Source organism: Euleptes europaea, chromosome 17, assembly GCF_029931775.1.
Source record: "Euleptes europaea isolate rEulEur1 chromosome 17, rEulEur1.hap1, whole genome shotgun sequence".
NCBI lineage: Eukaryota > Metazoa > Chordata > Lepidosauria > Squamata > Sphaerodactylidae > Euleptes > Euleptes europaea.
The window spans coordinates 13,500,533-13,527,721 of NC_079328.1; the positions used below are offsets into that span (position 1 = coordinate 13,500,533).

The 27,189-nt window shown below is 40.4% G+C and overlaps 2 protein-coding genes across 5 annotated transcripts in view; both read left to right on the forward strand.

The window, feature by feature from the left end:
- LOC130488791 (protocadherin gamma-A12-like) overlaps nt 1–27,189 on the forward strand; it is a 358,724-nt gene that overhangs the window by 90,983 nt on the left and 240,552 nt on the right. Inside the window, exon 1 of one of the 4 annotated variants that reach the window (XM_056862436.1) lies at nt 13,633–16,178. The exons of the other annotated variants lie outside the window; for them this stretch is intronic. Coding sequence (XP_056718414.1) covers nt 13,758–16,178 — 2,421 coding nt within the window. The 5' untranslated portion in view covers nt 13,633–13,757. Of the gene's footprint in view, nt 1–13,632; nt 16,179–27,189 lie in introns of those variants that run through there. 4 annotated transcript variants of the gene reach the window in all.
- LOC130489189 (protocadherin gamma-B4-like) lies at nt 1,691–13,612 on the forward strand. Its single transcript, XM_056862926.1, is given in 4 exon segments — nt 1,691–4,102; nt 7,746–8,481; nt 8,484–8,575; nt 13,472–13,612. Coding segments are annotated over 4 exon segments (3,381 nt in total).

Below are 27,189 nucleotides of genomic sequence, written 5' to 3' on the forward strand. Positions count from 1 at the left end.
AATATTTATATGACACAACTGAATTCAATTATCCAGTTATATTTGTCTTTAACCAAACCATTAGAGGTGACCCTTATCATAGCCCAGTTCTTAAAAGTCATGGTTGAGTGATGAGGGGAAGCAAGCTAAAATTTAATGTAGACAAGACAGAAGGGGTGCTGTTGATAGGAAAGCTGATGTTATGAATGGAGCTGATTTGCCCACATTGGTTTAAAAGTGTGGATCCAGACTTGTTCCTTGAAAGTAAAGTTGGCACAGTTCCTAGGAGCGCTTTCTGTCTTTTACATCTGTTTAGGAAGTTAAGATGTTTTCTGCCCTTTTGGGCTCAGTTGACCTAGTTACTCTAATCCATATTTCTATAACCTCTAGGGTGACTTTTCTAATGGGGCTGCTATGTGGGGCTGCTCTTGAAGGTAACCTGGAAACTTCAGTTGGTACAAAATTCCATGGCTCATTTGCTAACTGGTTGGGTTGCTCATTCAAGACCGAAATATGTGTGTGTGTAGATATATCCAACTCCAGACTAAAAGAGCCAATGGGGACAAGCTTTCAGTCCTCCCTTAATCTTGTCCACACCAAAAATTCACTGTGATGCAAGGGACCACATTCTAAAAAACAGTCTGAAAATGACCCATAGTTTAAAGCTCATGTGGTTAAAATTATCAATAGAAACTCTGACATTACTTTATATGATGGTATCATCTGTTTATGTCTAATGTTAACTCAAAAATTAATATTAAACAAATCTAAAGAAAGAAAAAACTGCACTAATTTACACTATGGGGAGGGGCTGTGGCTCAGTGGTAGAGCATCTGATTGGCATGCAGAAGGTCCCCTGTTCAATCCCCGGCATCTCCACTTAAAGGGACTAGGCAAGAAGGTGATGTGAAAGACCTCTCTTCCTGAGACCCTGGAGAGCTGCTGCCGGTCTGAGTAGAAAACACTGACTTTGATGGACCAAGGGTCTGATTCAGTATAAGGCAGCATCGTGTGCTCATGTGTTCAAATGAAGACACTAGAAATGACTTATAATATTAATAATAATTATGGTAAGTGCTGTCAAGTCACAACTGATTTATGGTGGCCCCTCATGGGGTTTTCAAGGCAAAAGATGGTTTGCCATTGCCCTCCTGAGCGTAGCAACCCACATCTTCCTTGGTGGTCTCCCATTTTAATAATAACTATGGGCAACCCTGCATAGCTCCCAAGGTCTGGTAAGATTGGGTTACTGTAGGCTTCATAATATTAGGATGACTTATTATAAGGAGTAAAGCAAGTAAGCAGTAAAGTAGCCTCTTGAAGAAAATGCATGGAATTGGGGGAAAGGCCCAGATTTAAATACTGAATAATCCTCTATTCAATTTTGAGTAATCCTCTAAATTGCTATGTAGAAATATAAGAAAAATTATGACCATGCAGTTTTCGCTGTGGACTCCTGGTGTCACTGTTGGACAACAGGGGAGAATTACTGGAACAGATTTGAGGCTCCTACTGCAGTATCCTTTTCCTCTGATCAGAAAACAGATACAGAAAGCACCTTTATTTTAAAAGCACATCCAAAAAAGGGAACTTTCTTCATTTCCCAAGGATCAGCAAATGACTGCACTGCAAAAATTTTACTGCTAAGAAACTGGATATTTGAAAATCTGGGTGGGAAATCCCAGGAAGGGCAATTAATGAAATGAGGGTGATGGAGAACAGAAGTGCAGAGACAACGAGGGAGATCAAGAGGCAAGTACTCTTTCTGTTCCTATTCTTGTCTTTGTTCTGTCAAGCGCTGTCTCAGCCGATTCACTATTCAATTTTAGAGGAAACAGAAAAGGGCTCTCTTGTGGGGAATCTTGCAAAAGATTTGGGGTTGGATGTGACAGAGTTGTCCAAATTCAAGCTTGGTGCCTCTTCAGAAAAGCAATATTTCACTCTTAATGAACAAAATGGCAATCTGTATGTGACTGACAGGATAGACCGGGAAGAAATTTGTGGGAAATCACCCTCTTGTGTCTTAAAATTTGAAGCTGTGGTTCACAGCCCTTTGAATGTATTTCACATACAAGTTTTTATCAAAGACATCAATGATAATGCCCCACATTTCCAGAAAGAAAATATTGAACTTAAAGTGAGTGAATCAAGTCTGCCAGGGGCTCTGTTTGTCCTTGGAAATGCTGAAGACAAGGACATTGGAGTCAATTCTCTTCAGAACTATCACTTGAGCCCAACTCCGTATTTTAAACTAGAAATTAAAGAGAGCAAGGATGGGGGCAAATATGCAGAATTAGTATTGCAAAAACAACTGGACAGGGAAAGAGAACACACACTCCACTTGGTCCTTACAGCTCTGGATGGGGGAGATCCAATAAGATCCGGGACAGCAAATATACATGTTACTGTTACTGACATCAATGACAATCCACCAGTTTTTGGCCAGGAAACCTACAAAGTAAGCCTAAAGGAGAATACACCCAAAGGTACTTCTGTAGTTCAAGTTAAAGCATCTGACAGTGATGAAGGATCAAATGCTGAAATCACATACACTTTCAGCAGCATCCGAGAAAGTAGCCTAGAGAAATTCAACCTGGATCCACATGATGGAACAATTACACTTAAGGAGATGATTGATTTTGAAGACAGTCAAAGTTATATGGGAATAATACAGGCCATTGATGGGGGTGGTTTAGTGACACATTGCAAGCTGGAGATTGAGGTTTTAGACCTGAATGACAATCCTCCTGAAGTGATACTTACTTCCGTATCCAGTCCAATTCCTGAAGACTCCATGCCTGGAACTGTTATTGCTTTGCTGAAGGCTCATGACAAGGATTCTGGGGAGAATGGGGAAGTCACTTGCCATCTCAGAGACCTTGTACCTTTCCAGATAGTTTCATCTTCAGATAATTACTTCAAACTCCTCACAGATGGTTATCTTGACAGAGAAAAGATCCCGGAGTATAACATTACCATCACAGCCACAGACAAAGGTATCCCTCCTCTCTCCACATACAAAACCATCTCCCTACAGATCTCCGATATCAATGATAACCCTCCAGCCTTTGAAAAGTCTTCCTATACTGCCTATGTACTAGAGAACAACCCGTCTGGATCTTCCATTTTCAGTGTCAAGGCCTCTGACCCAGATGAGGATCGCAATGCACAAATCACTTACTCCATCCTCAAGAGCAACATTGAGGACCTGCCCCTCTCTTCCTACCTCTCTATTAATTCTGAGACTGGCACCATTTATGCGCAGCGCTCCTTCGACTATGAGCAATTCCGGGAGTTTCAGATTCAAGTGCAGGCCCAAGATGGAGGCTCCCCATCACTCAATAGCAGCACCACAGTGAGAGTGTGTATCCTGGATAGGAATGATAACACTCCGCAGATCCTCTATCCTTCCCAAGGAAGTGACAGTTCGTCTTTGTTTGAGATGGTGCCTTGGACGGCTGAATCAGGTTATCTGGTGACCAAAGTGGTGGCAGTGGATGCTGACTCTGGACACAATGCCTGGCTCTCTTTCCACCTGCTGCAGGCCACGGAGCCCTCTCTTTTCACCATTGGGTCCCACACAGGAGAGATCAAAACAGCTCGAGCATTACTTGAGAGGGAAGTTGTGAAGCAGAGGCTGGTCATTATGGTGAAGGATAATGGGCAGTCTCCTCTCTCAGCAACTGTGACGCTGAACCTCGTCTTTGCTGAGAACTTCCAGGAGGCTCTTCCAGAAATGAACACCCAGCCCAGTGACTCAGACTCTCAGTCTGATCTCCAGTTTTATTTGGTTCTGGCTTTGGCCTTGGTGTCCTTCCTGTTTCTTGTGACAGTAACACTGACCATTATGATGAAACTCCGACGGTCAAGGCACCCCACCTTCCTTCAGTGCTTTATTCCTGATGCAAAGACTGGCACCATTTTCCCTCCCAATTATGAGGATGGAACTTTACCGTATTCATATCAGGTCTGCTTATCTTCGGAATCTAGGAGAAATGAGTTAACGTTCCTGCAGCCCACTGTCCAAATAGCAGAGAATATCCTCTGTAATGTAAAATCTGATATTTCCCTGATGATGAATGGAGAAAACAATGTGGATGGTGAAATAGAAAATGTGGAGAAGGTAAGTTCTGGATGGGTTTGCTTTGTGATCAATTTGATGGGTGTGAGTAGTTTGAATGTAATTTGTAGCTACCATTGTTGCTTCTTCTGAAAGGCCTGCCTCGTGTGTATATAATTAAGATGTATGAACATACCCCTGTACAACAAGGGACATATTTTCAAGGACAAATAATATGTTTAGTTTCTGGTAATCTGGAGAAGGGAGGTTATGACATAAGTAGTTCAGTTCAGTTTTTTAGGGCCCACAAGCCATTCAGAAGCAGAAAAAACACTTTTATGAAATTTATTACTCACATAAAATATCATCATTCATCATTCACCTTAAAATGAATATTTTAAGGTTTAGAATCCGAGTAGATTATACACAGGTTAACTCGGCTTGTAGTTTCATCACAGCAAACAGAAATTTAGCCACAGATACACTGATTCTTTGGTCAACGTCTGCCAGTAAGGTTTTGAGAGCCGTCTGCTCAGAGAACAGGTTTTTTTTTTTATATCAACCAACAAAGGTTCCAATAAATCCAAGCATGCCTGTACATAAAATCTGTAGTGGAAAAACTCATGAACCAATGTTTCAATCAGGTTAACAGAACAAGGACAGAATCTGCAATTAGATGGAATGTTATTGTATCTTCCTGTCAAGAATATAAATGGTAGCATGTTAAATCTATCCAGTGTGAGCTCATGGCAAAATCGTGGATCAGTCAGTTGGAATAGGCAATGTCTGGTGTGCAAAGAAGAGGGAAGACCTTGCAGGGTCAGCAAGAGGACAGGTAGATAGGGTAGTGAGGTCAGCACCTTATCTCCTGTTAAATGTCACTCCTTGTCTGTATCCAGATTGCTACAGTCAGGGCAATATCCTGTTTCTTCTCGGAAGTTTGTCTCTCTCAGCTAGGTTTCTACCGCTGTCTCTCTCTTTATCAAGTCTTTATCAGGTATAAAGCTTTATCTACACTGTAATCAGCTGCTGTGTTAATCACTCTGCCAACATAGAGTAGAACCAATATCCAAAGAATATACATACTGATATGATATTTGTTAGGGAATTTCTGGAAATGGAAAGCAATTTATCTGTCTTCTAAGTTGTGATAAAAGCTCAATAATAGTAGCAGCTTTTATATATGTACTTTACTTTTTTAAGAAGAGCTTTCTTAAGCTATACCCTGTAGATTGTGATGGCAGTGTAAATTCTTACTAATTATGGTTAATATTATTAATGTATTGATTGGTTTTAATGATTAATACATATATAATTTTATGGGTAGGGATGATTATACCTAATGTTTACTTTTTCAAATTTTTGTCTTACATAACTGTGTTAAATTATTCTTGTTACAATCTATGCTCACACAATAATGTTACATTACTGGCAAACCACCCCATAAACAAAGTCTGCCTAGTAAACGTCGGGATGTGATGTCACCCCATGGGTCAGGAATGACCCAGTGCTTGCACAGGGGACCTTTACCTTCTTAATACTATGCCATCACCAGTGGTGTCTAGTCAGGGATAGGCCATAACTACATTGGTTGGATTGGTATTCTCTTTTTTAAAATGGTGATCAAAGACTCTTTGATCTAGCTTTGGGGGGCAGAAAACCAAAATAGCATTTTTTTTCTTCTGTCAGCATTAGGGTTACCAGGCTGTAGCTGGAAATCCATAGGGGGGAATAAAGAGTGAAGCCTGGTGTGCTGGCCTGGTGTGCCGGTGCTGCACCAGCATGCTTTCATCACTTCCGGGGGGAAATGGAAATGACATGGAGGATGCTGTAGCATTGTGCAAAAACTCTTGCCGACACACATTCCTTCCCTCCCTATTTCATCCCACTGGTACCCAAGGTGGCAGCAGGCAACAAGACGGGATGCCAGGTCATCACTCAGTGTATATACCTACTTGGGTGCTTCATACATGTGACAATGGGGATTGTGATTCATAAAGGTTTATGGCAAAATAGGATATTTCATACTTTGTTGCTTTAGCTAGCAATTTTATTGATAATTTAAGATCAATGGACCATCCCTACATAATTCAGAGGCTAAGAAAAGATGAGAATTATGATAGACCTCCCCCCTCCCCATATGATGTACTGTAAACATCAATGACAAAATTTCCAAGCCAAATTGAGATGTCAGCCAAACCAAATGTACCTCAATGGCAATACTTGGAATGTATCAGGCTAGAGAGGAGAACCTGACTCATTTCCAAAAAAGACTCTATTGTGCCCTTTTGAATTCATTTTGATATGCAAAGCATATGTTGTACAGTCTCCAAGTCCAGTAATAATTCAGTAATCGATGTCAGGAAGGAAGTCAAGTTTTAAGACTGTAGGGGCACAACTCCCTTGCTGATAGCTTTGCTGTGAGTTAAACAAGAATTTCATGGATTTGTGTTTTGAGGTGGGGTGAAATGTATTATTTGTTCTTAAATGGCTGGCCCAAACTCAAAATAAGTAAATGTTTGAAATAGAAAATCCCATTCTATCTAATCAATGGCTTTTTTCTGCATCAACAATTGTGAAAGTAGCTTTGAGACTTATTTTTTTTTACAAAATACAGGAAAATTTGAATTACACAACACAAAAACACAGCCATTGAATTACACAACACAAAAACACCATTATTCAAGGAAAAAAGGAAAGAACATATCTAACCATAAACATTTAAACTCTTCATCCTTAACTTCATTTAGTGAATTGTACAAAGGACACCACTTTTTCTTAACCTGTCTTGAGACCAGTCTTTTCTTTCCCACAAACTTGTGTGTTGTGAGCTTATCCATTAGCATCACATACCCAATTCTCTACAAGCCATCCTTTCCCTCTGTAACAGCCTATTTTAAATACAAAGTCCCATTCTACATAATCTAAGGCCTTTTATCCACATCAATAGTTGTGAAAGTAGCCTTAATATAATAATTTACATTAACTATCATTCTAAGCAGGTCTTGTCAGAATCTCCTCAAGTCTTTTCATTGGAGCTTAAAGTGCAATCCTAACAACACTTTCCTGGGAGAAGATTCCAACCCTGAATAAAATTCCCGTTGATCTCAATATCCCATGGCTTAATTCCTAAGGACACTTTCCTGGGTGTAATGGGCCCTTAACCACTACACCATGCTGGTGCAGACTTCTTGGGGGCTGCACATCGCTACCTGCTTAAGGAATGGCATTTGCTTACATATTTGTAAATACAGAAATTAAATAAATCACATAACACCCTAACTGTTGTAAATTTCTTTAAAGATATTATAAATCTTCAATGCTTTCTGATCCACAGGATGCTACACCCAGTATTGCTCCCCTTTCAGCCTTTTTATGTTCAGTTCTTCTCACTGTCATGATAGGGGGCAAATACTCTAAATATCTTCTTCTTAGCCTTGGGCCTCCAGTGAAACTGACGATAGATCAGTAGAAACATAATAGTGGATGAGCCTTGCTGGATGTGAGGGGAAAGTCTTTCCCCCTGCATAATGCAGGAAATTCACAACTACCTCCCCCACACTCACCCAGTGCCCAGAAGATGGCCAAGATGCCCTCCCTCTCATGAACTGCCTAAGTTCATAGAATTGCATGGTGGCCAAAGAATAGAACATCAATGATAACGCGACAAAACCATACATATATACACCAATGTACACTGAACAAGCACAACCCTGCACTAGCTGCACCAATATGCAAGTCCCAAGCCAAGAAACAAAGCACACCGGCATCAGTGACTCTCTTAATTTTAGATCAGAGTGACAATGCCCCCTGTGTCTTATACCCTTTGATGCCTACTGATGGCTCTACTGGAGTAGAGTTGGCACCACTTTCCTCTGAGCCTGGATATCTGGTCACTAAGGTGGTGGCAGTGGATGCAGATTCTGGCCAGAATGGCTGGCTGTCCTATCTGTTACTCAAGGCCACAGAGCCAGGGCTCTTCACTATTAGGACTCCATACTGGAGAGATCAGGCCAGCCCATTTCTTTCTGACAAGGATGCTCTCAAGCAAAGCCTGGTAGTTTTAGTGAAGGACAATGGGCAGCCCTCTCTCGCTGAGTCAGTCACGGTCACCGTGGTGCTGGTCGACAGCATCCCTGATGTCTTGACAGATCTGAGCAGCATCTCCGCTCCAGCAGACCAACAGTCGGACCTCACCTTCTACCTGGTGGTTGCTGTGGCTTTTGTCTCTTGTTTGTTTTTCGCCTTTCTTCTTGTGTTATTGGCACTCAGACTTCACAAATGGCTGAATTCTCAGTTATGCGATTCTGGGAGCGTGAATTTCAGTGGCGTCCCAGTTTCCCAGTTTATGGGGATTGATGGAGTTCGAGCATTTCTTCACTCCTATTGCCAAGAGGTTTCTCTCACTCCAGACTCTAGAAAAACCAATACACATTTTCCAAGGGAGATAATTCCAATACACTAACTAATGAACAGATAGAGGAACCCATCCTCATTGGCGATGACATTGGTTCTGGGAATCAGGCATTTGTCCAGGTAAGCTGAAAGTATATGATTTATGTGTTGCATTAATATCTTAAATGTCTTAACCTCCAGGCTGATTTTCATTTCTAATGTCTGTTCACCAGCAGATATGCTAAAATGTTTTTAATTAGATTCACTTTACATACATTCCATGTTCCTTAATACTGCATGGAATAGCATCTTTTTTGTTGTAGAGAGTGTAGTTTTTTAAATATGTGTTCTATTCTCTTGTACTGACCAGGCACACACACACAAAATCTAGTTATTTGAAAGCATAATGCAGCAACCTGAAGGCAGTTGGTACTGAGTCATGGCAGCTTCCCCGTGATGGGATTCCTTTCAGAGACTGTGTTCAAACATATCACCACTCCATCCCACTCTTCAGTGAGTTGGAGGAAGGGGCGGGGTTTGCAGATGTCCTCACATTGGATGGGGGCAGGGAAGGAGGGCTTAAAAGGTTCTCCAGTCCCACCCTCACTCTCATCGTCCAGTAAAAGGTCACGTCAAACATGCTTGGTCATTGCACTTTTTTAAAAAATGTAAAAGCCCCAACAATTATGCTGGGGAAGAGTTTGCCTCAGCCCACTGGAATTCAAAGGAGGCTCAAAATTCCTTTGGGTGTTTAAAATTAAGGCAGGCAATTAAGAGGTATGACTGTCTTCTATAAGTTTTGAGCATGCCTCTTCAGAGCAGGTTTTTTACTTCTGCCTGCTAAATAACCGCCTTTCTTTTAAGCATCATGGGATTAGCTGATCGCCAATGGGACCAAGCAGGAATTTTGGGAGCTCTCCTTAATTGGTTCATGGGAGTGCCATTTTTTGCCTGCTTCATGATATCGGTGTGAAGGTGGTTAAATAGGCCTGGTACTGATTGTGTTGGCAGGGATTGGGCTGGCAGATCACAATAGGTAGGGATGATGGGCAAGCACACAGAGACATCCAATGTGGTGGTGGAGGGTGCGTCCAGATTAGCAGATCACGGTCTGTGGTGGGGTGCGGCTGGGAAGGAGGAACCATTGGTTCTGAGCAACACTTTTCCAAACCTGGTAGTGGCTCTGTGGCATATCAGGTGAGGGGCTGGGCACCTCTCAGCACATTATGTGCAGGTGGTGATAAACTTAAGCTGGTAGAAGATGCTGGCTGTGTTTAGAGTCTGGGTGGGTCTGCCAGAAAAGGCAGCCACGGGCAGGCTGCCTTAGCACACCTCGCCCATTTAAATATGTTAGCATATTTAAATATGATGCAGGTCAGTTTAATTAATTAATTAAACTAGTTAACTCCAAGCTGTTGTCTCATGTCTTCTTTGAATAGGTGCCCGGGCAAATTCATTTGCTCATTTTTGACCTGAAAACTTAACTGCTGTTAATTTTATATTTCCGTTGACTCTCTTTAACTTAAAACAATTCTCCTTTACTCCATTTCATTGAAACAATAACTCTATCATATACCGGATACTATTTTCACTCATAAAACTTTTTTGATTTATGCCACCACGGCTGCTCGATTGATATATGCAGCTAAATGGAAGACAGTTGAGATACCAGATAAAAAAAGACTGGATAAAAAAGATGCTGGAATTGACCAAGATGGCGAAGCTTACAGTTTTGATAAATCAGAATGATAATGAACAATTTTGGGGGGAATGGGAGGATTGGAGAATGTACTGTGAAAATTATTTTTTAACAGGACCATTTAAAGGATACTCATTGATCTAATCCCTTATTTATACTTTGTATTAATTTTTATATTAGGTATTGATTTCATAATGTTGGATACGACAAGATTAATTAAAATAATATTGGGATTAGTCTCGTTAGCAAAAGATTATGCAATTTAATTTTAGACAGAAGAGGGAGAGGGGGAAGTCATTTGATTGTTAAATTAGAATACTATTTGTTCTCCTCTTTATTATTATTATTATATTGTTTTTATGGATATATTAAATGAAGAAAAATAAAAAAAATTTTTAAAGAAACAATAACTCTATCAGGTACAAAATATTGTCGAAGGCTTTCACGGTCAGAGTTCATTGGTTCTCGTAGGTTATCCGGGCTGTGTAACCGTGGTCTTGGCATTTTCTTTCCTGACGTTTCGCCAGCAGCTGTGGCCGGCATCTTCAGAGGAGTAACACTGAAGGAGAGACACTGTCCTTCAGTGTTATTCCTCTGAAGATGCCTGCCACAGCTGCTGGCGAAACGTCAGAAAAGAAAATACCAAGACCACAGTTACATAGCCCGGATAACCTACTAGAATCTATCAGGTACATTAGCCTAAGCAATAGTGGCAGGCTTAAGTCACCCAGTGAACCATGATTTTGTGGGGATTTTGACCGGAGTGTTCCAAGTCTCACACTGGTAAGGTGAAGTTAAAGAAACTTCTGCACTAGTGATCCAGATATAGCAGAATATATTAAAGGAAGTACATCTAGGGTTGCCAGGTGCCTGGTGGTGGCGGGCAAACCCCCAGCAATTTGCATTAATAATACTGCTTATTTAGTAAGTAACTTGGTTATGATAAGAATGTTAAGTAAATCTAAAGTACACTTGAACAAAAGACTGTAATGTCCATACAAAACCAAGTTACTAAATAAGCAGTATTATTAACGTAACATTTCTAATGTTACGGTAATAGTTTTCTTTTAAAAAAATTAATTATATGAAATGACTGTCGCTGCATTTTTAGTGAAAATGTTCTGTTTAGTTGTACTTTAATATGATTTTGTGGTCAAATTTTCAGGATTGTTCAGGATATATAAAGAAGTAGCAGTGAGGGGATGATTAAAATAAGCGATTTAAGTTTTTTTCTTAATCCTTAAAAAAGCACCTTGCTTAAAACAGTCCTTATAGATAAGTCTAATTGTGACTGGGTGGAGAAAGATGGGTTTGTGTATATAAAATGCCATCAAGTCGCAGCCAACTTATGGCAACCCTAAATGGTTTTCAAGGCAAGAGACTAACAGAGGTGGTTTCCTATTGCCTTCCTCTGCATAGCGACCCTGGTATTCCTTGGTGGAATTCCCTCCAAGTACTAACCGGGGCCAACTCTGCTTAGCTTCTGGGATCTGGCGAAATCAGGCTAGCCTTGGCCATCCAGATCAGGGCATGATGGGTTAAGAAAGTGGCATGATGGGTTTAGAAAGTAACAAAAGTTAGGGGTTTCATTCAGGTCGTAGAAACACCTTGTCTCCTTTGTTATTAGGCTTATGCATAGATCTCTGCCGTCACCTCTGGAAACAAATGACAGATAATGAGGTTAAGATACATGCTGAAGATACTTCTCATCAGTCTTACCTGGCCATGGGTTGAATCCGGTCAATGCCTATCAGTCTAGATTTCTACTGCACTGTTTTTAAGTGGACAAATTAAAGTTGGTATTTATAAGTTAGTTCATAAATATATGATACTATAGAATGGGCTATATTCCCACAGAAGCCTCTGTGGTCTTCATTATATCTCTTTACGTATTTTCACAATGTACTGGTGCAAAGGCTCAGAAGTATAAAGGCTGCAGAAATTCAGAGAAGTGACCTGTGAAAGAACTTGCCCCCAGAAGAATTTGTTTCTGGGTATACCCATCACTTCATCTGTTGATATGGCACTTACAGATCTGACGTGAGACTTGATAGGGTTGCCAGCTCTGGGTTGGGAAATTCCTGAATATTAGGGGGCAGAACTTGGGGGAGGGCAAGTTTGGGGAGGGGAAGGAGGGATATGAAGTCATAGATTCCATCCTCCAAAGCTATTATTTTCTCCTGGGGGAACTGATCTCTGTAGTCTGGAAGTCAATTGTAATTCCAGGAGAACCCCAGGGTTACCTGGATACTGGAAATCCTACTTGGGATGGAGCAAAGGGGAAAGCAGGGGGACGCTTTAGAGGGATCACTCTTATGCTCTATCTCAAATGGAGCTGACTTCCTCTTCAATTTTTGTTCTTATTTTATTTTTTTACTGTAAGGTCACAGCCAATTTATGGTGACCCCGTAGGGTTTTCAAGGCAAGAAACTTTCAGAGGTAGCTTGCAATTGCCTGCCTCTGCATAGTGACCCCAGTATTCCTTTGGGGTCTCCCTTCGAAACACTAACCAGGGCTGCCCCTGCTTACCTTCCTAGATCTGATGAGATCGGGCTAGCCTGGGCTATCCAGGTCAGGGGCCCTCCTGTTCATAGAGACAGGAAAATTGAGAGTAACACAGAATAAGAGAGATGATCTCTGATAATAGTGAGATGCATTGGGAGAGTAAGTAATCAGCATAATGGTAAGGAAAACAAACTAAAATGTGTTGTATAGATAGGTTTTAAGGCACTGTTTACTTTTCAAAGACACCCGCCTGTTTGCATATTATTAACAGTGTATCATACATTGCTAGAGGGGCAAAGCTCCCCACCTCCCCCCAAAAATATTCTTGTAACATTTTAAGGGCTAATAAATTTATTGTGGTTAATACTGTTTAGGGGACGAACTTTCCTAGGCCAAAAAGGCCTATAGAATTTTTGAGTTTGGTGGAAAGTTTGATTTCTAAAATAAAAGGAGAATAAATAGAACAGGTGTGCAAACTATAGGATTAAACCTCTGTGTCCTCCCCAGCTTTATAAAAAAAGCCAGTGTTTATCCAAGAACCAATTCAGGTATCAGCAAAATATTGATGGGAGACCTGAGATGGAGGTAGTCTTTACTATGTATAGCAGGCAGAAGGAGGTAGGAAAATACAAAGTACAGTATATGGTAATAGAAGAAAGACATACTTTTTTCATTTTTTTGTTTCGCTGTTCTAGCTCTTAATTTCTACACTTTCTCTGTTGCAAAGTGTAATTAAGGTGTATGATCTCCACATTTCACACTCACACTTTTAATACCTGTTTGCTTTTAACATATACGCAAGTGCACATATTCGCATAATGTCTTCATTTCAGATAGGACTTGAGGGCTTCACTTGCAGTTCTGTGTCTGGGCCTCATAGTGTCACTGTTGGCCAACCTAGATGGAGGTCCACAGTTGCCTTCCTCCTCCCTTTACGCAATACAGCTACAGAAAAAACAGACCACAAACAGTAGTCCTGCTGAGAAGGACGACATTCTCTTGGCTGTACGGATTAAGAAAAAGAGGAGCTTATTCTTTCTTATTGAGATTCTTTTTATCCTGGTGATTATTTGTCCTCTTCAAAACAAACTGAAGAAGAAACTAGTTTTACAGAGCCAGATGGACAAAAGCTATGAAGGGGATTGTTGGATACTCAGAAGGCAAGTACTGCTTCTTTCACTATTGTCTTTGTGCTGCTGGGCTGCTTCAGAGCAGATTCGTTATTCAATCCCCGAAGAGATGCCGAAGGGATCAATTGTGGGGAATCTTGCCAAGAATTTGGGACTGGATGTCAGAGAACTAGCAAAGAGCAATCTGCATGCTGTATCTTTGGCTAAAATGCAATATTTCAGTATCAATGCAGAGAATGGAAACCTCTGTGTAAATGACAGAATAGACAGGGAGGATATTTGTGGTAAAAATCCACTTTGTTTTGTTAATTTTGAAGCAGTAGTTGAACATCCTTTGAATGTTTTCCATATAACTGTAGCAATTCAGGATGTCAATGATAACAACCCACATTTTTTAAAAAACAATATAAACCTAGACATTATTGAATCTAGTTTGCCAGGCACCAGATTTCTTCTTGGGAAAGCTGAAGATCCTGACATTGGGATGAATTCTCTCCAGAATTACCAACTCAGTCCCAATCAGTATTTTGCTTTGGAAGTTAAAGAGGGTCAAGATGGAAATAAATTTGCAGATATAGTTCTGGAGAAACCATTGGATCGAGAAAAGGAACAGGCCTTCTGCTTGGTTCTTACAGCTGTAGATGGGGGTGAACCAAGAAAAACTGGTACTGCAGAGATATGCATCAATATCACTGATGCCAATGACAACCCGCCCCTATTCACTCAAGAGGTCTACAGGGTCAGTTTGAGAGAAAATTCTCCCATTAACTCCCTTGTACTCAATGTTCTTGCAACTGACAACGATGAGGGTTCCAATGCCCAGATCAAGTACCATTTCAACAATGTCCCAGTGAATGCTAACAAGAAATTCAGCCTGGATGCAACCAATGGCTCAATTACTCTTACTGGGACACTGGACTTTGAGGAAAGTGAAGAATACACCATGACAATAGCAGCAAAAGATGGAGGTGGATTAGAGACTCAGTGCAAAGTTGAAATAAAGGTTGTCGATGAGAATGACAATTCCCCAGAAGTGAATCTCGTTTCCTTGTTCAGCCCAATTCCTGAAGATTCCCTGCCTGGAATCACAATTGCTCTGATCAATGTACATGACAAAGATACTGGTGATAATGGAAAAGTTACATGCACACTACAAAATGGTTTGCCCTTTAACATTATTCCAGCTTCTAATAATTACTACAAGCTCCAAACAGAGAGCCCTTTAGACCGAGAAAAAAAATCTGAATATAATATTACAATCATAGCCATTGACAAAGGAATCCCCCCTCTGTCTGCAAAAAAAATAATATCAGTAAAGATCTCTGATATCAATGACAATTCCCCTACTTTTGAGAAAATGCCATATATCCTCTATGTGCCAGAAAATAATCCTTCTGGAACTTCTATATTCAGTGTGAAAGCCTTGGACCCAGATGTGGACCAAAACTCACAAATCACATATTCCATTCTCCATAGCAACATCAAAGAGCTCCCCATCTCTTCATATATCTCCATTAACTCTGAGACTGGAGCTCTGTATGCCCAGAGGTCCTTTGACTATGAACAGTTCCGAGAGTTCCAGCTCCAAGTGAAGGCCCAAGATGGTGGTTCTCCCCCTCTTAGCAGCAATGTCACCGTGAGGGTGTTCATTCTGGATCAGAATGACAACAGCCCCCGGATCCTGTCCCCTTCACAAGAAGCCAAGGGCTCGGCCTTGTTTGAGATGGTACCTCGTTCGGCTGAGGAAGGGTATCTGGTAACTAAGGTGGTGGCTGTGGATTCTGATTCTGGACACAACGCCTGGCTTTCCTACCATGTTGTTCAAGCCACTGAACCAGGATTCTTCACTGTTGGTTCTCACACTGGTGAGATCAGGACATCAAGGGCGTTTTTGGAGAAAGATGCTGCAAAACAGAAACTGGTCATTTTGGTGAAGGATAACGGGCAGCCGTCTCTCTCAGCCACTGTGACACTGAACCTGGTGTTTGCTGAGAACTTCCAGGAGGCCCTTCCCGAAATGAAAAATCAGTCCAGCAGCCCTGACTATCATTCTGATCTGCAGTTCTACCTGGTGCTGGCCTTGGCTTTGATGTCATTCTTGTTCCTCTTGACAGTGATTCTGGCCATTCTGATGAAGCTTCGAAAATCAGGCAATCCCAAATTCCTGCCATGTTTTGGTCCTATTCCCCATTCAAATGCTGGTGCCATCTTCCCCCCAAATTTTGAAGATGGGACTTTGCCTTATTCCTACCAGCTGTGTCTGTCCTCAGAATCCAGGAAAAATGAGCTCACTTTCCTGACCCCCAATATTCAGATTGCAGAAAACTTTCTTTGCAGCAACACACCTGGTGCACCTTTGGCAGGCAGTGAACAAAACAATTTAAATTCTGAGATGGAGAATGATGACAAGGTAAGCTGTCTTTGCAGGAATTATTTACATTGCAGATCCCATTATCTTTTACTACATTTGAAATGAAAGTATGGGTAGTTTAACACTGGTTTCTCAGTGTAGGCAAGGTCCATTGGGTATTATATTTTTTTAGATTAGCTTAGATTTTGTATCTTTTCCAAGGAGCTCCACAATATTTAATCCATCTAGTCCCCTCTAGACCTTTCATTATTCTTAAATTGCAACATGTTTTAATGACCAAACCTTGCATGTGAAAGAATTGTTTTTAGAATTATGGTGGGACATTATGTTGAACATAACTTTTAAACACGGAAAAGAATGGAAATGGAAAATGTGTACAGGAATTTTTTTAATACATTATAAAGAATCTCCTGTGGCTTGCTCACATATAATTGTTCAATACTTCATGGTTGCAATGTTCCCATATTGTCTGCTTCACATGACTTCTTTAGATTGATAAGCCATCTCAGCTAAAATATAACAGACAAGACCTTATATTGCTCTTAAGCAGAGTAAATCCACACATTTGTCCTCAGGTGTTCAATAAATATATTATTGTCATGATATTCATGCTAAACATCTCTGTATGTATTTCTCATAGCTGTTGTAGCAGCCAGTCAGAAAAAGCACAGGATTTTTATCTTTGACAGCCAATTGATGTAGCTGAAGAAGAAATAGAATTATCACTTTTTAATTACTAGTGAAGTGCTAAATATAGCCTTTTAAATCTTGTTTGAGGCGCTGAGCATTATCAGATATATCTCAGCACACATCTTATAAAATCGTTTTGAGAACCAATCACTTATCTACAGAATCACCACATGATGAAGTTATAATGATTTATTTAAGCTGGTGGCTTCCACTTTGTCTATAAAAAGCATCACACAGAGAATTGGTCAATCTTCTGCAAAAGGATTGTCATAAGGATGTAGGTGAGGTTTGTGTGTGTGTTGGGCTTCCAAAACTTTCTAAACCACTGTGAGATAGTTATTTGAAATGTGATTTGCTCTAAAACTCATATATTCAATTATGCTTGAGAAATGTTAGAAGATTTGATTTTCCTTGCAGGTGTTTTTTTTAGTTCTTTTAGGGTTAACTGGTACTTGCTTCTATTTTTTATCATCCTGCCTAATAAAAAGAGGGTTTTTTTTCAATAAAAAATAATTAATTTGCTGAAAGTTTCTATCTGGTTTGCTGATGCAAGGTTAAACAGAGAACTCGCTTTTAAATAATGTACTGTTGCAGAACCCACTTTGAGCCCGGCTTGCCTGGAATGGATATAAATCCAACAAATAAATAAAAAGTTGCACTTTTGGCAGGTCTTATCTGTGAAGACACTTTTGGAATCTCAGTGGCTGCTTAAAAGTAAAGGTCCCCTGTGCAAACACCGGGTCACTACTGACCCATGGGGTGACATCACATCACAACGTTTACTAGGCAGACTCTGTTTACGGGGTGGCTTGTCATTGCCTTCTCCAGTCGTCTTAGGTAAGAAAAATAAATTTAGTAAAGTTAAGTGGTACAGGCTTCTTAACAAGATATGGGATAATTATCTCATTATGATAAATCCTTTCCTTTCATTATTATGCTCCTCCGACCAAAGGTCTTCAGCAAAGTCAAGAACACACACACTATTACCTAGAAATGTATCCCCCATCCAGTATGTATGTCCCTCATTTCTATTACCCAGATGTAGAACTCGGCACTTATCATTGTTGAATTGCATCCTCTTCACACCCACCCACTTTTCCAGTGTGTTCAGATCTCGTTGAATTCTATCTCTATCTTCTGGTGTGTTTGCTGCTCCTCCCAGTTTGGTGTCATCTGCAAATTTAACGAGTAATCCCTCCACACCTTCATCCAGATCACTTATAAAAATATTGAAAAGAACTGGGCCCAGAAACGAACCCTGTGGCACCCCACTGGACACATCTCTCCATTCAGATGACAGACCATCTCTGTAATGGCATAGAGAAACCAGAAGTGCCAGAAACACAATGTGTTATTTCCAGATTGGTGTTTGCCTGTAAAAAAAAGAGAGATCATGCAGGATTCAACAGGCAGCTGATATTTACTCAGGATAGGTGTAATCCAGAGGTCTCTGAGTGGCATCCATTGATCACAGAATAATTGGAGGTGGTCCATGGTATCTATTACTCCAGATGCACAGTAGCAGTTGCAGTCAGAATATGGAGTTTTGTGAAGTACCCCCTGAGCTCAGCAGTTGGCAGGACATTCAGTTTGCCTAATATAAAAACGTGCCTACGGCCAGTTGTAAGGAGGCTTAGATACCAGGGGGGGGGGTCAAAGAGGGGGGAATCCCCACAGCAAAAGTTCAGCATACACACCTTGCCCAGGCCTGATAAATCTAAACCTGTATGTACATGTGACCCTCAGACTATGATTTATCATAATGTTTATTTAATATCTTGTCCAGCACTTTGAACTCAATATGTTCTTATTTATCTGGATTAAGCTTAAAGGTGAAAGTGATATGTGAAAATGGAGGACTTTTCAAAATATTACTCTCCCCCCACACACACACACACCACCACCGACTGTAAGGATAGAGAAGGGCTGTGGCTCAGTGGTTGAGCATCTGCTTGGCATGCAGAAGGTCCCAGTTTCAATCTCTGGCACCTCCAGTTAAAAGGACCAGGCAGTAGGTGATGACAAGAACCACTGCCTGAGACACAGGAGAGCCGTTGCCAGTTTGAGTAGACAATACTGACCTCGATGGACCAAGGGTCTGATTTATTATAAGGCAGATTCATGACGGAGGGTATATAGAAACTGCTGTAGAAAGAGATGAATGTTATGTCATGTCTGGGAGTACCCCATGTGACTGTTTCTATCTAATAGCTCTAAAATGGAGGTGCTACTCACAAGACCTTACACTTAAATGTACAGATTCTACCACCCTCCTGAAGTATATGGTTTTCAAACTATCTATACTTTCAGAAAAGAACGAGTTCTCTTATAATTGTACCACTGCAGAAGTCAAGGGGGAAGAACTTGCACATTTAATAATTATCCTTCCCTGAACATGAGTGTTGTAGCTTGTGATCCTCCCTCACATGGTAGTATTAGGACATTTTTATTCTTGAAAGGAATTAAATATAAGACTTATCCATCTGTATTTTGATGTGGTAGTCACAGAAGAGCTGTGCCACATACATTTTCTGTATGTGTAGATTGGCTCTTTGTGAAATGTGATAATGGTAACACATGATGCCTAATGATGAGAAAGTTTTGTGTAAGGTGATTGGCCGAATAATAGTGATTGCCCATGAAATTGACATTTAAAGGGCTTGCTAAAGTCAAGATCCTTTAACACTGTGGTCTTGTATTCCTTCAGTGAAGAAATTGATGTATTAATTTATAATATAAGTAGAGCTCAGGCAAGCATGTCTGGTCGCTCCCCCCACCCCCCAATTTATTCTCATGAGCAATCCTGCAAGGGATGTTAGGCTGAGAGAGAGGCTGGTCTGAGATCTACCGATGATGATGATTGGGAAAAATTATTATGTATAAAAGTGACTTGGAATTATATTTATGCTCATGAGATAGTCAGTAATCAGTCAGTTAAAGACCTGGATCCATTTACATAATGTAATCTTGCATTGTTTCATTGACACTCTTTTTCATATGAAGTAAATACTTGAAGAACGTGCCATTTTCTTTCTACTGTCTCGGTCTCGAAAGCTCTCTCTTCATCACTATATAAGCAGGACAAGACATCCTTGTAAGCCAAGGAAAAGGACTATTACACACTCTAGCCAGAATTATGGCTCAGAACCGATGGTTTGGTACAGTGCCATAAAAAGTCTTCTGAAATAGAGAGAGGTGCCCCCGGGGAGTCTGTGACAGACAGGAGGCTGTCCTGCCCCTGAGGGGAAAAACAGCCACTCAGCTGAGCCTTTGGGAGTGCTGTTCCAGCATCCAATCACGTTTCAGAAGGGGGGTGGAATATCGGAGGGAAGCACGGCAGGAGATAGTTTGGTTCAGGTCTGCCTCAGGAAGAGGGCAGTTTATGTGCCTCAGCCAGGTTTCTCCACTATCTAGAGACCTGTGCTGCTGATCTGTTTGGAATCAACCTGTAAATAAATAAATCTTCAATGATGATTCTATACTAATCCTGCCTCAGTGATCTCCGTATTCTACTTGTTCACCACAAAATTTACCTCACAGCAACGGACCCATTCCTATACCCTTGCTACCTTAAGAGCACCTGGTAACTGAGGGGTAGGTTTATAGTTTTAAACAAACCTAGTCCCCCCAAATCATAGGAGGCTGTGTGAATCCCCTTGATTGGTGGGAAAAGCCTGTCACAGAGTCCCACCTCTGTCAACAAATATCATCTAAAGCAGCTATCTGTTTGTGAAAAGTGATAGGCAACTTTTTGGTCCAGTCTGAATATATGCATAAATCTGGTTTGGGCCATCAAGGGAGGATTTATGTGCCTTCCACAGTATTTACAAAGCCTCATTTGGGATTGTTTCTGCAAACACTGAGAACAATTACGCTCTTTAAAAACACACACACAAAAACACAGTGCATAGAATCTGAGAGTGTGGGAAATGGACCGATACAGTTCTTCTCTATTAATAATGTGATTTCAATGGAGTAGTTCAGCTTTAATGATAATAAAAACAAACAGAGAAATGTATGGACATATGGTCTTTACAAGTCAAGGTTTCCCATATTGAATTTGAAAATGCTGCCTGCGTGTTAGACTTGAGAGAGGAAATAAACCCTTCCATTTTATTTACCAGAAAGAGAAGATGACAGTTGCAGTTCTCCATTTGAGACTCAGAGTGCCGCTGTTGGCCAATGTACTTCTCATGATGGAGCTAAACTCCACTGGATGATTCTGTGTGCTTTCTCAGTTGTGGATTACAGACCAGGAAAACAGCAGAGAACCGAAGCTTTCTACCAGTCTTTTCTGGGGGGAAAGGAAACAATTTCAAGAAATACAAACTAAGCAGAAACTAGTCACACTATACTGCATTCTGATGAGGATTTGAAACATCTCAGTTGACCAAAATAAACAAGAAAAGGACAGCAATTGGGATGGAAGGAAGCCACAAAGAGAACAATTGGTTAATAAGAAGGCAAGTACCTCTCCTCTTATTATTGTCTTTGTTCTGCAAGACTGCCTCAGAACAGATTCAGTATTCAATCCCTGAGGAAATGGAAAAGGGTTCAGTTGTGGGAAATCTTGCCAAAGATTTGGGACTAAATACTGGAGATATAGCAATTCGCAATCTTCATATACTTTCTCTAGGTAAAAAGCAATATTTTACTGTCAATGCACAAAATGGAAACCTGTATGTGAATGAGAGGATAGATAGAGAGGGCATCTGTGGGAAAACTGCACTCTGCCTTATTAATTTTGAAGTCATGGTTGAAAATCCCATGAATATTTTTCATGTAACTGTAGCAATCCAGGATATTAATGATAACACACCACATTTCTTAAATGAGGATATCAGGCTAGAACCAAGTGAATCAACTTTGTCAGGAGCCAGGTTTGTTCTTGGGTATGCTGTAGATCCAGATGCTGGAATGAATTCTCTCCAGAATTACATTCTCATGCCTAATCAATATTTCACACTGGAAACTAGAGAGAGAGAAGATGGGAATAAATATGCAGAATTGGTACTGAGCAAACAGTTGGATCGGGAAAGTGAAAGCAGTTTCCATTTAACCCTTCTGGCTGTGGATGGGGGGAAGCCTGCCAGAACAGGGACAGCCAAAATATGGGTTACTGTTATTGATGCCAATGACAACCCCCCTGTTTTTGCACAAGAAGTGTACAAGGTCAGCTTGAAGGAAAATGCCCCCAAAGGATCTTCAGTGGTACAAGTGAAAGCCACTGACAGAGATGAAGGTTCCTATGGCCAGATCAGCTATAGCTTTAGCAGCATCACTGAAGGTGCCCGCAATATATTTTTGCTACATCCGCAAAATGGGACAATTACAGTTATTGAAACACTGGACTTTGAGGAAACAGATGCATACACCATGACAATAGAAGCAAAAGATGGAGGTGGATTAGTTGCACACTGCAATGTTGAAATAAAGATATCAGATGAGAATGATAATGCCCCAGATATTATCCTTGTCTCTTTATCCAGCCCAATACCTGAAGATTCTGCATCTGGAGTATTAATTGCTGTTATCCATGTAAATGACAGAGATTTTGGAGAAAATGGAAAAGTAACTTGCCAACTGCAAAATGATTTGCCTTTTAAAATTATATCAACATCTAATAGCTACTATAAACTTTTTACAGAGGGTACCCTAGATAGAGAAAACACAGCTGAGTATAACATCACAATTACAGCTGCAGACAAAGGCACTCCCTCTCTCTCTATGCAAAAAACTATCACATTAAAGATTTCTGATGTTAATGACAACCCCCCTATCTTTGAAAAATCCTCTTACTCAGCTTATGTGCAAGAGAACAATCCATCTGGAGTTTCCGTTTTCAGTATCAAAGCCTCAGATCTGGATCAGGACCACAACTCAAAAATAACTTACTCTGTCCTCAACAGCAACATTAAAGACCTGCCTATCTCCTCTTATATCTCTATAAACTCTGAAACTGGCATAATATATGCACAGCGATCCTTTGACTATGAGCAATTCAGAGATTTTGAGGTTCAAGTGAAGGCTCAAGATGGAGGTTCTCCTCCTCTCAACAGCAATGTCACGGTGAAAGTGTTTATTCTGGACCAGAATGACAACAGCCCTCAGATTCTCTACCCTTCCAAAGGGATGGAAGGCTCAGCCTTGTTTGAGATGATACCTCGTTCAGCCAATGCAGATTATCTGGTGACCAAGGTGGTAGCAGTGGATGCTGACTCTGGACACAATGCCTGGCTCTCCTACCACCTGCTTCAGGCCACTGAGCCAGGACTCTTCACAGTTGGACACCATACTGGTGAGATCAGGACATCACGTACATTCTTGGAAAGAGATGCTGTGAAGCAGAGACTAATTGTCTTGGTGAAGGATAATGGGCACCCATCATTATCTGCTACTGTGACACTGAACCTGGTATTTGCTGAGAACTTTCAGGAAGCCCTTCCTGAAATGAAAAACCAATCCAGCAGCCCTGACAATCAGTCTGATCTGCAGTTCTACCTGGTGCTGGCCTTGGCTTTGATCTCATTCTTGTTCCTCTTGACGGTGATTCTGGCTATTCTGATGAAGCTTCGACGAACAGGGAATCCCAAGTTCCTGCAGTGCTTTGGTCCTGTTCCTTCAAAGACTGGTGCCATCTTTCCACCAAATTATGAAGATGGGACTTTGCCTTATTCCTACCAGCTGTGTCTGTCCTCAGAATCGAGGAAAAATGAGTTTACATTTCTGACACCCAATGTTCAGATTGCAGATGTTGTTCTTTGTGGTGACAAATCTGGTGTGCCTTTTGTAGACAATGAAGGAAACCCTTTAAATTCTGAGATGGAGCATAGTGACCAGGTAAGTTTTCTTTTCAGAAACCATTTATGTTGTATATCCATAATCTTTTTTAGAAAACCATAATGGAGTATAGTTGTTTACAACTCTCTTCCAACTGCCAAGGTGAGTTTTCTTATAAACATCATTTTCATAATATACTGCAAAATATGTTGTACTTTAGAATGAGAAGTAATGGTGCAGAGAGTCAAGAATCTGTAACTTTTCTATACAATTAGCATACAATTTCTGATTAGCTGAGATATTTTTATTTAAAACCATTGCTACAAAGGGATAATTCATTGCTTGATGTCATATCTCAATATCACAGCCAAATGTATGGAATGTCTACAATGGTAAATAATGTGCTTGTGTTGAGTTTGGGAAATATAAAACCTTCACCTGTGACAACTAATCAGTGACAGTTCATTCGCATGTGCAGGTCTAAATGTAGCTGGCCTCTGAGAAGATTCCCCCCCCCCCTGTCAACCTGGTGTTTTGTGAATTGTAGTGGTTTTGGAAGCATTTCAGGAGACTGAGATAATAACAAACGGGAAGGGAATGAATGGAAGTACACAAATGATAATAGTATTCCAGTCGTTTAGTCTTAAAACAGAGTTGCAACTTTCTAAGCTCAATGGCTTTAATGGACTTAGGTGTAACTCTGCTTACACTGTGAGTCATGCACACTGTGAGTCATGCATTTAGTGTGTGATATATTCAGAAGAGTGTCTTGGACTACATTAAACAAATATCATTGGGGTGGGGCTATGGCATAGTGGTAGAGCATAGAGCATCTACTTTGCATGCAGAAGTTACCTACTTGAAAGGATAAGGTAGTAGGCAATTTGAAAGACTGTGACCTGGAGAGGTGCTTCTAGTCAGAGCCGGCAATACTGACCTTGAGAGACCCAGTGGTCCGACTCAGCATAAGGTAGTTTCATGTATTCATTATGGTGCAAATAATTCTTGCCATTCTCAGTGCTTCTTTTAGAATGGAAAGTGCTATGTATATATTGATATAGTTCTCCTAATTTTGTGGGCAAAAAGGCTCATCTTACAAAAATAATAATCATCACCACACATATTATTGTTAAGGAGACCTCTCCAGAAGGAAACAGTAGACAAAACCGACTTTGACTGACCAGTGTTCATGTTTCCTCACATGTTGGTTATTGAAATTACTATAATTTTTCCCACATGGGCTGTGTTTGTTAAAACAAACATAATAGAGAATATTCTGGAAACTTTTATCTACCTGACATGACTACAATCAAAATAAAAACATGATCAAAAATATAGGACAGTGTTACTCCTCTGAAGATGCCTGCCACAACTGTGGGCGAAACGTCAGGAAAGAAAATACCAAGACCACGGTCACACAACCTGGATAACCTACAAGAACCGATAATGTAGTAACTCCAGAAACACAACATGAACAATAAAACCCATCCTCAGTATTGTAAATCGCAACCAGCAATTGCCATTGGATCACTATATAAATCTTAATTCATAATAAAATGTATGTACTTAATTATTTTAAATGTTTTTATCTCACCTGTTGGATCATTCAAGCTCCAGGGTATGAGCTTGGTTTTTGCAGTTGAAAGGATGCTGAACAAAATAATCTCAAATAAATCCAGGGAAGCAATTCATATGTTAAAAAAATGAAATGGTAAAGACAAATAAATGTCATGTCCAAGATGAAAGAATATTCTTAGCACATGTTAAAATAATGGACATACGTTTATCAGGATGATACTTGGCTACAGCATCCAGCCCAGAAATGGGCAAGATGGCATTCAGTCTGAAATCACAATGGCTTTACTGTTTAAAAAATTACAGACAGCATTGTGTTCGTTAATGTAGTGAATAGTATTTTCTTTAGCATTAGAATGAGAAACAGCTATGTATATAGTTGGCATAAAAGAACGGGATAGGCACCAATTTATTTATAATTTGAGATTCACCGATTTTCCATCAAATGTGTGTGTGTGTGTGTGTGTGTGTGTGTGTGTAATGGGAATAGGAAAGTCATTCCAACATAACATCCACCACATGCACTCCACCACTTCCTGTATCATATCAAAAAGATCCAGACAATACTCCTAATACTTTGTACTTTACAAGAAGCCTTATCATGAGAATTTTACCTTTCTACCACCACAATGGGTATATAACATACATTTCAGATTAGTGCTGGTGTATGAAAGCCTAGCATTCTTAGGTGCTTGTTTCAACTTAAAAAAAAAAAGTTTAATAATGAGCCACCAACCTCACTGGCAGTGATTGTTTCAACTGCACATGATGTCATGGGAAGCACAGGTGGTTTGACTGAAAATTCTGCAGATATTTCCTTACCATCAATGACGTGAAGAGGGTTCTAGGAAAAGAGAAGCTGTGAGCCATCAAGTGATGTTAAACCTGTGTGAAAATATTGGAACTATGCAGAACGTTTGAAGGTGGTGGGGAAAACTACTGGTACTCTTCAGTGGCTTGTTGTGTTATGGAAACACAACCATTGTACAAATGTTATCGTATGCAAGTTCAGCCTCTACCTGCACAGAGCGATTGCTTCAGGGACAATAAACTTTCATACTGGATTGAATAATCAGAACCTAAGCACCTAGAAAGCAAAGAGATAAGGTTTTAAAACATATTTTAACAACATTTAGCCAAAGTAAACTTCCAAGATTAATACTGGCCACTTCTCATTGCAATGTTTGTGTGTATGTGTAAAGTGCCATCAAGTCTAAGCTGATTTATGGCGACCCCAGCAAGGGGCTTTCAAGGCAAGTGAGAAGCAGAGGTGGTTTGCCATTGCCTTCCTCTGCAGATCCTTCCTTGGTGGTCTCCCTTCCAAGTACTGACCCTGCTTAGCTGATGAGATCGGCTATATGCCACCTTCCCTCCCTTCTCACTTGAGTACATATCTCTAAATCAATATACAGATGGCCAATTGGATGACATTTCACAAAGTTCCTTTCTGAGGAAAAAGGAGAATGGGTCTTCCATGTAGAATGTTGTCAACAATCAGACACAGAATGTGAAGTTCTCCAGCTATGAAACTGCACAGTTTTCCTGTGCTATGACCGCTCTGAATCACAAACTAGATTATTGTGTTTTTCAACATGACAAGATTGTCACAAACCAGTCCACTGCATCATCAGTGATATATACTCTTGTCTAGACAATATTTTTCTCTTACACACCTTGGATGGTAGACCTTTACAGACTGTGCTCCTTCCCCAACCTAAGTCAGCTACTTGAGCCAGAGACACAAATCCAGAGATCAGACTTTGCAACAAACCCAGATGCCAACTCTGTCCTCTCGGACAGTACTGCTACAATATCCAGTACCATCATCCATACCAACTTGGGCATATCCATTTGATCATCCTCCAAAGGAATATAAGCCATCTAGTATCAAATAGCCCTTCAGCACTGAACATAAAAAAGGACAAAGATTTTACATCCAAGTATCTACATTCAGAAACCAGTGGAAGAAGATTTTAAACTCTCACTGCTGGTGATCTCAAAGTCA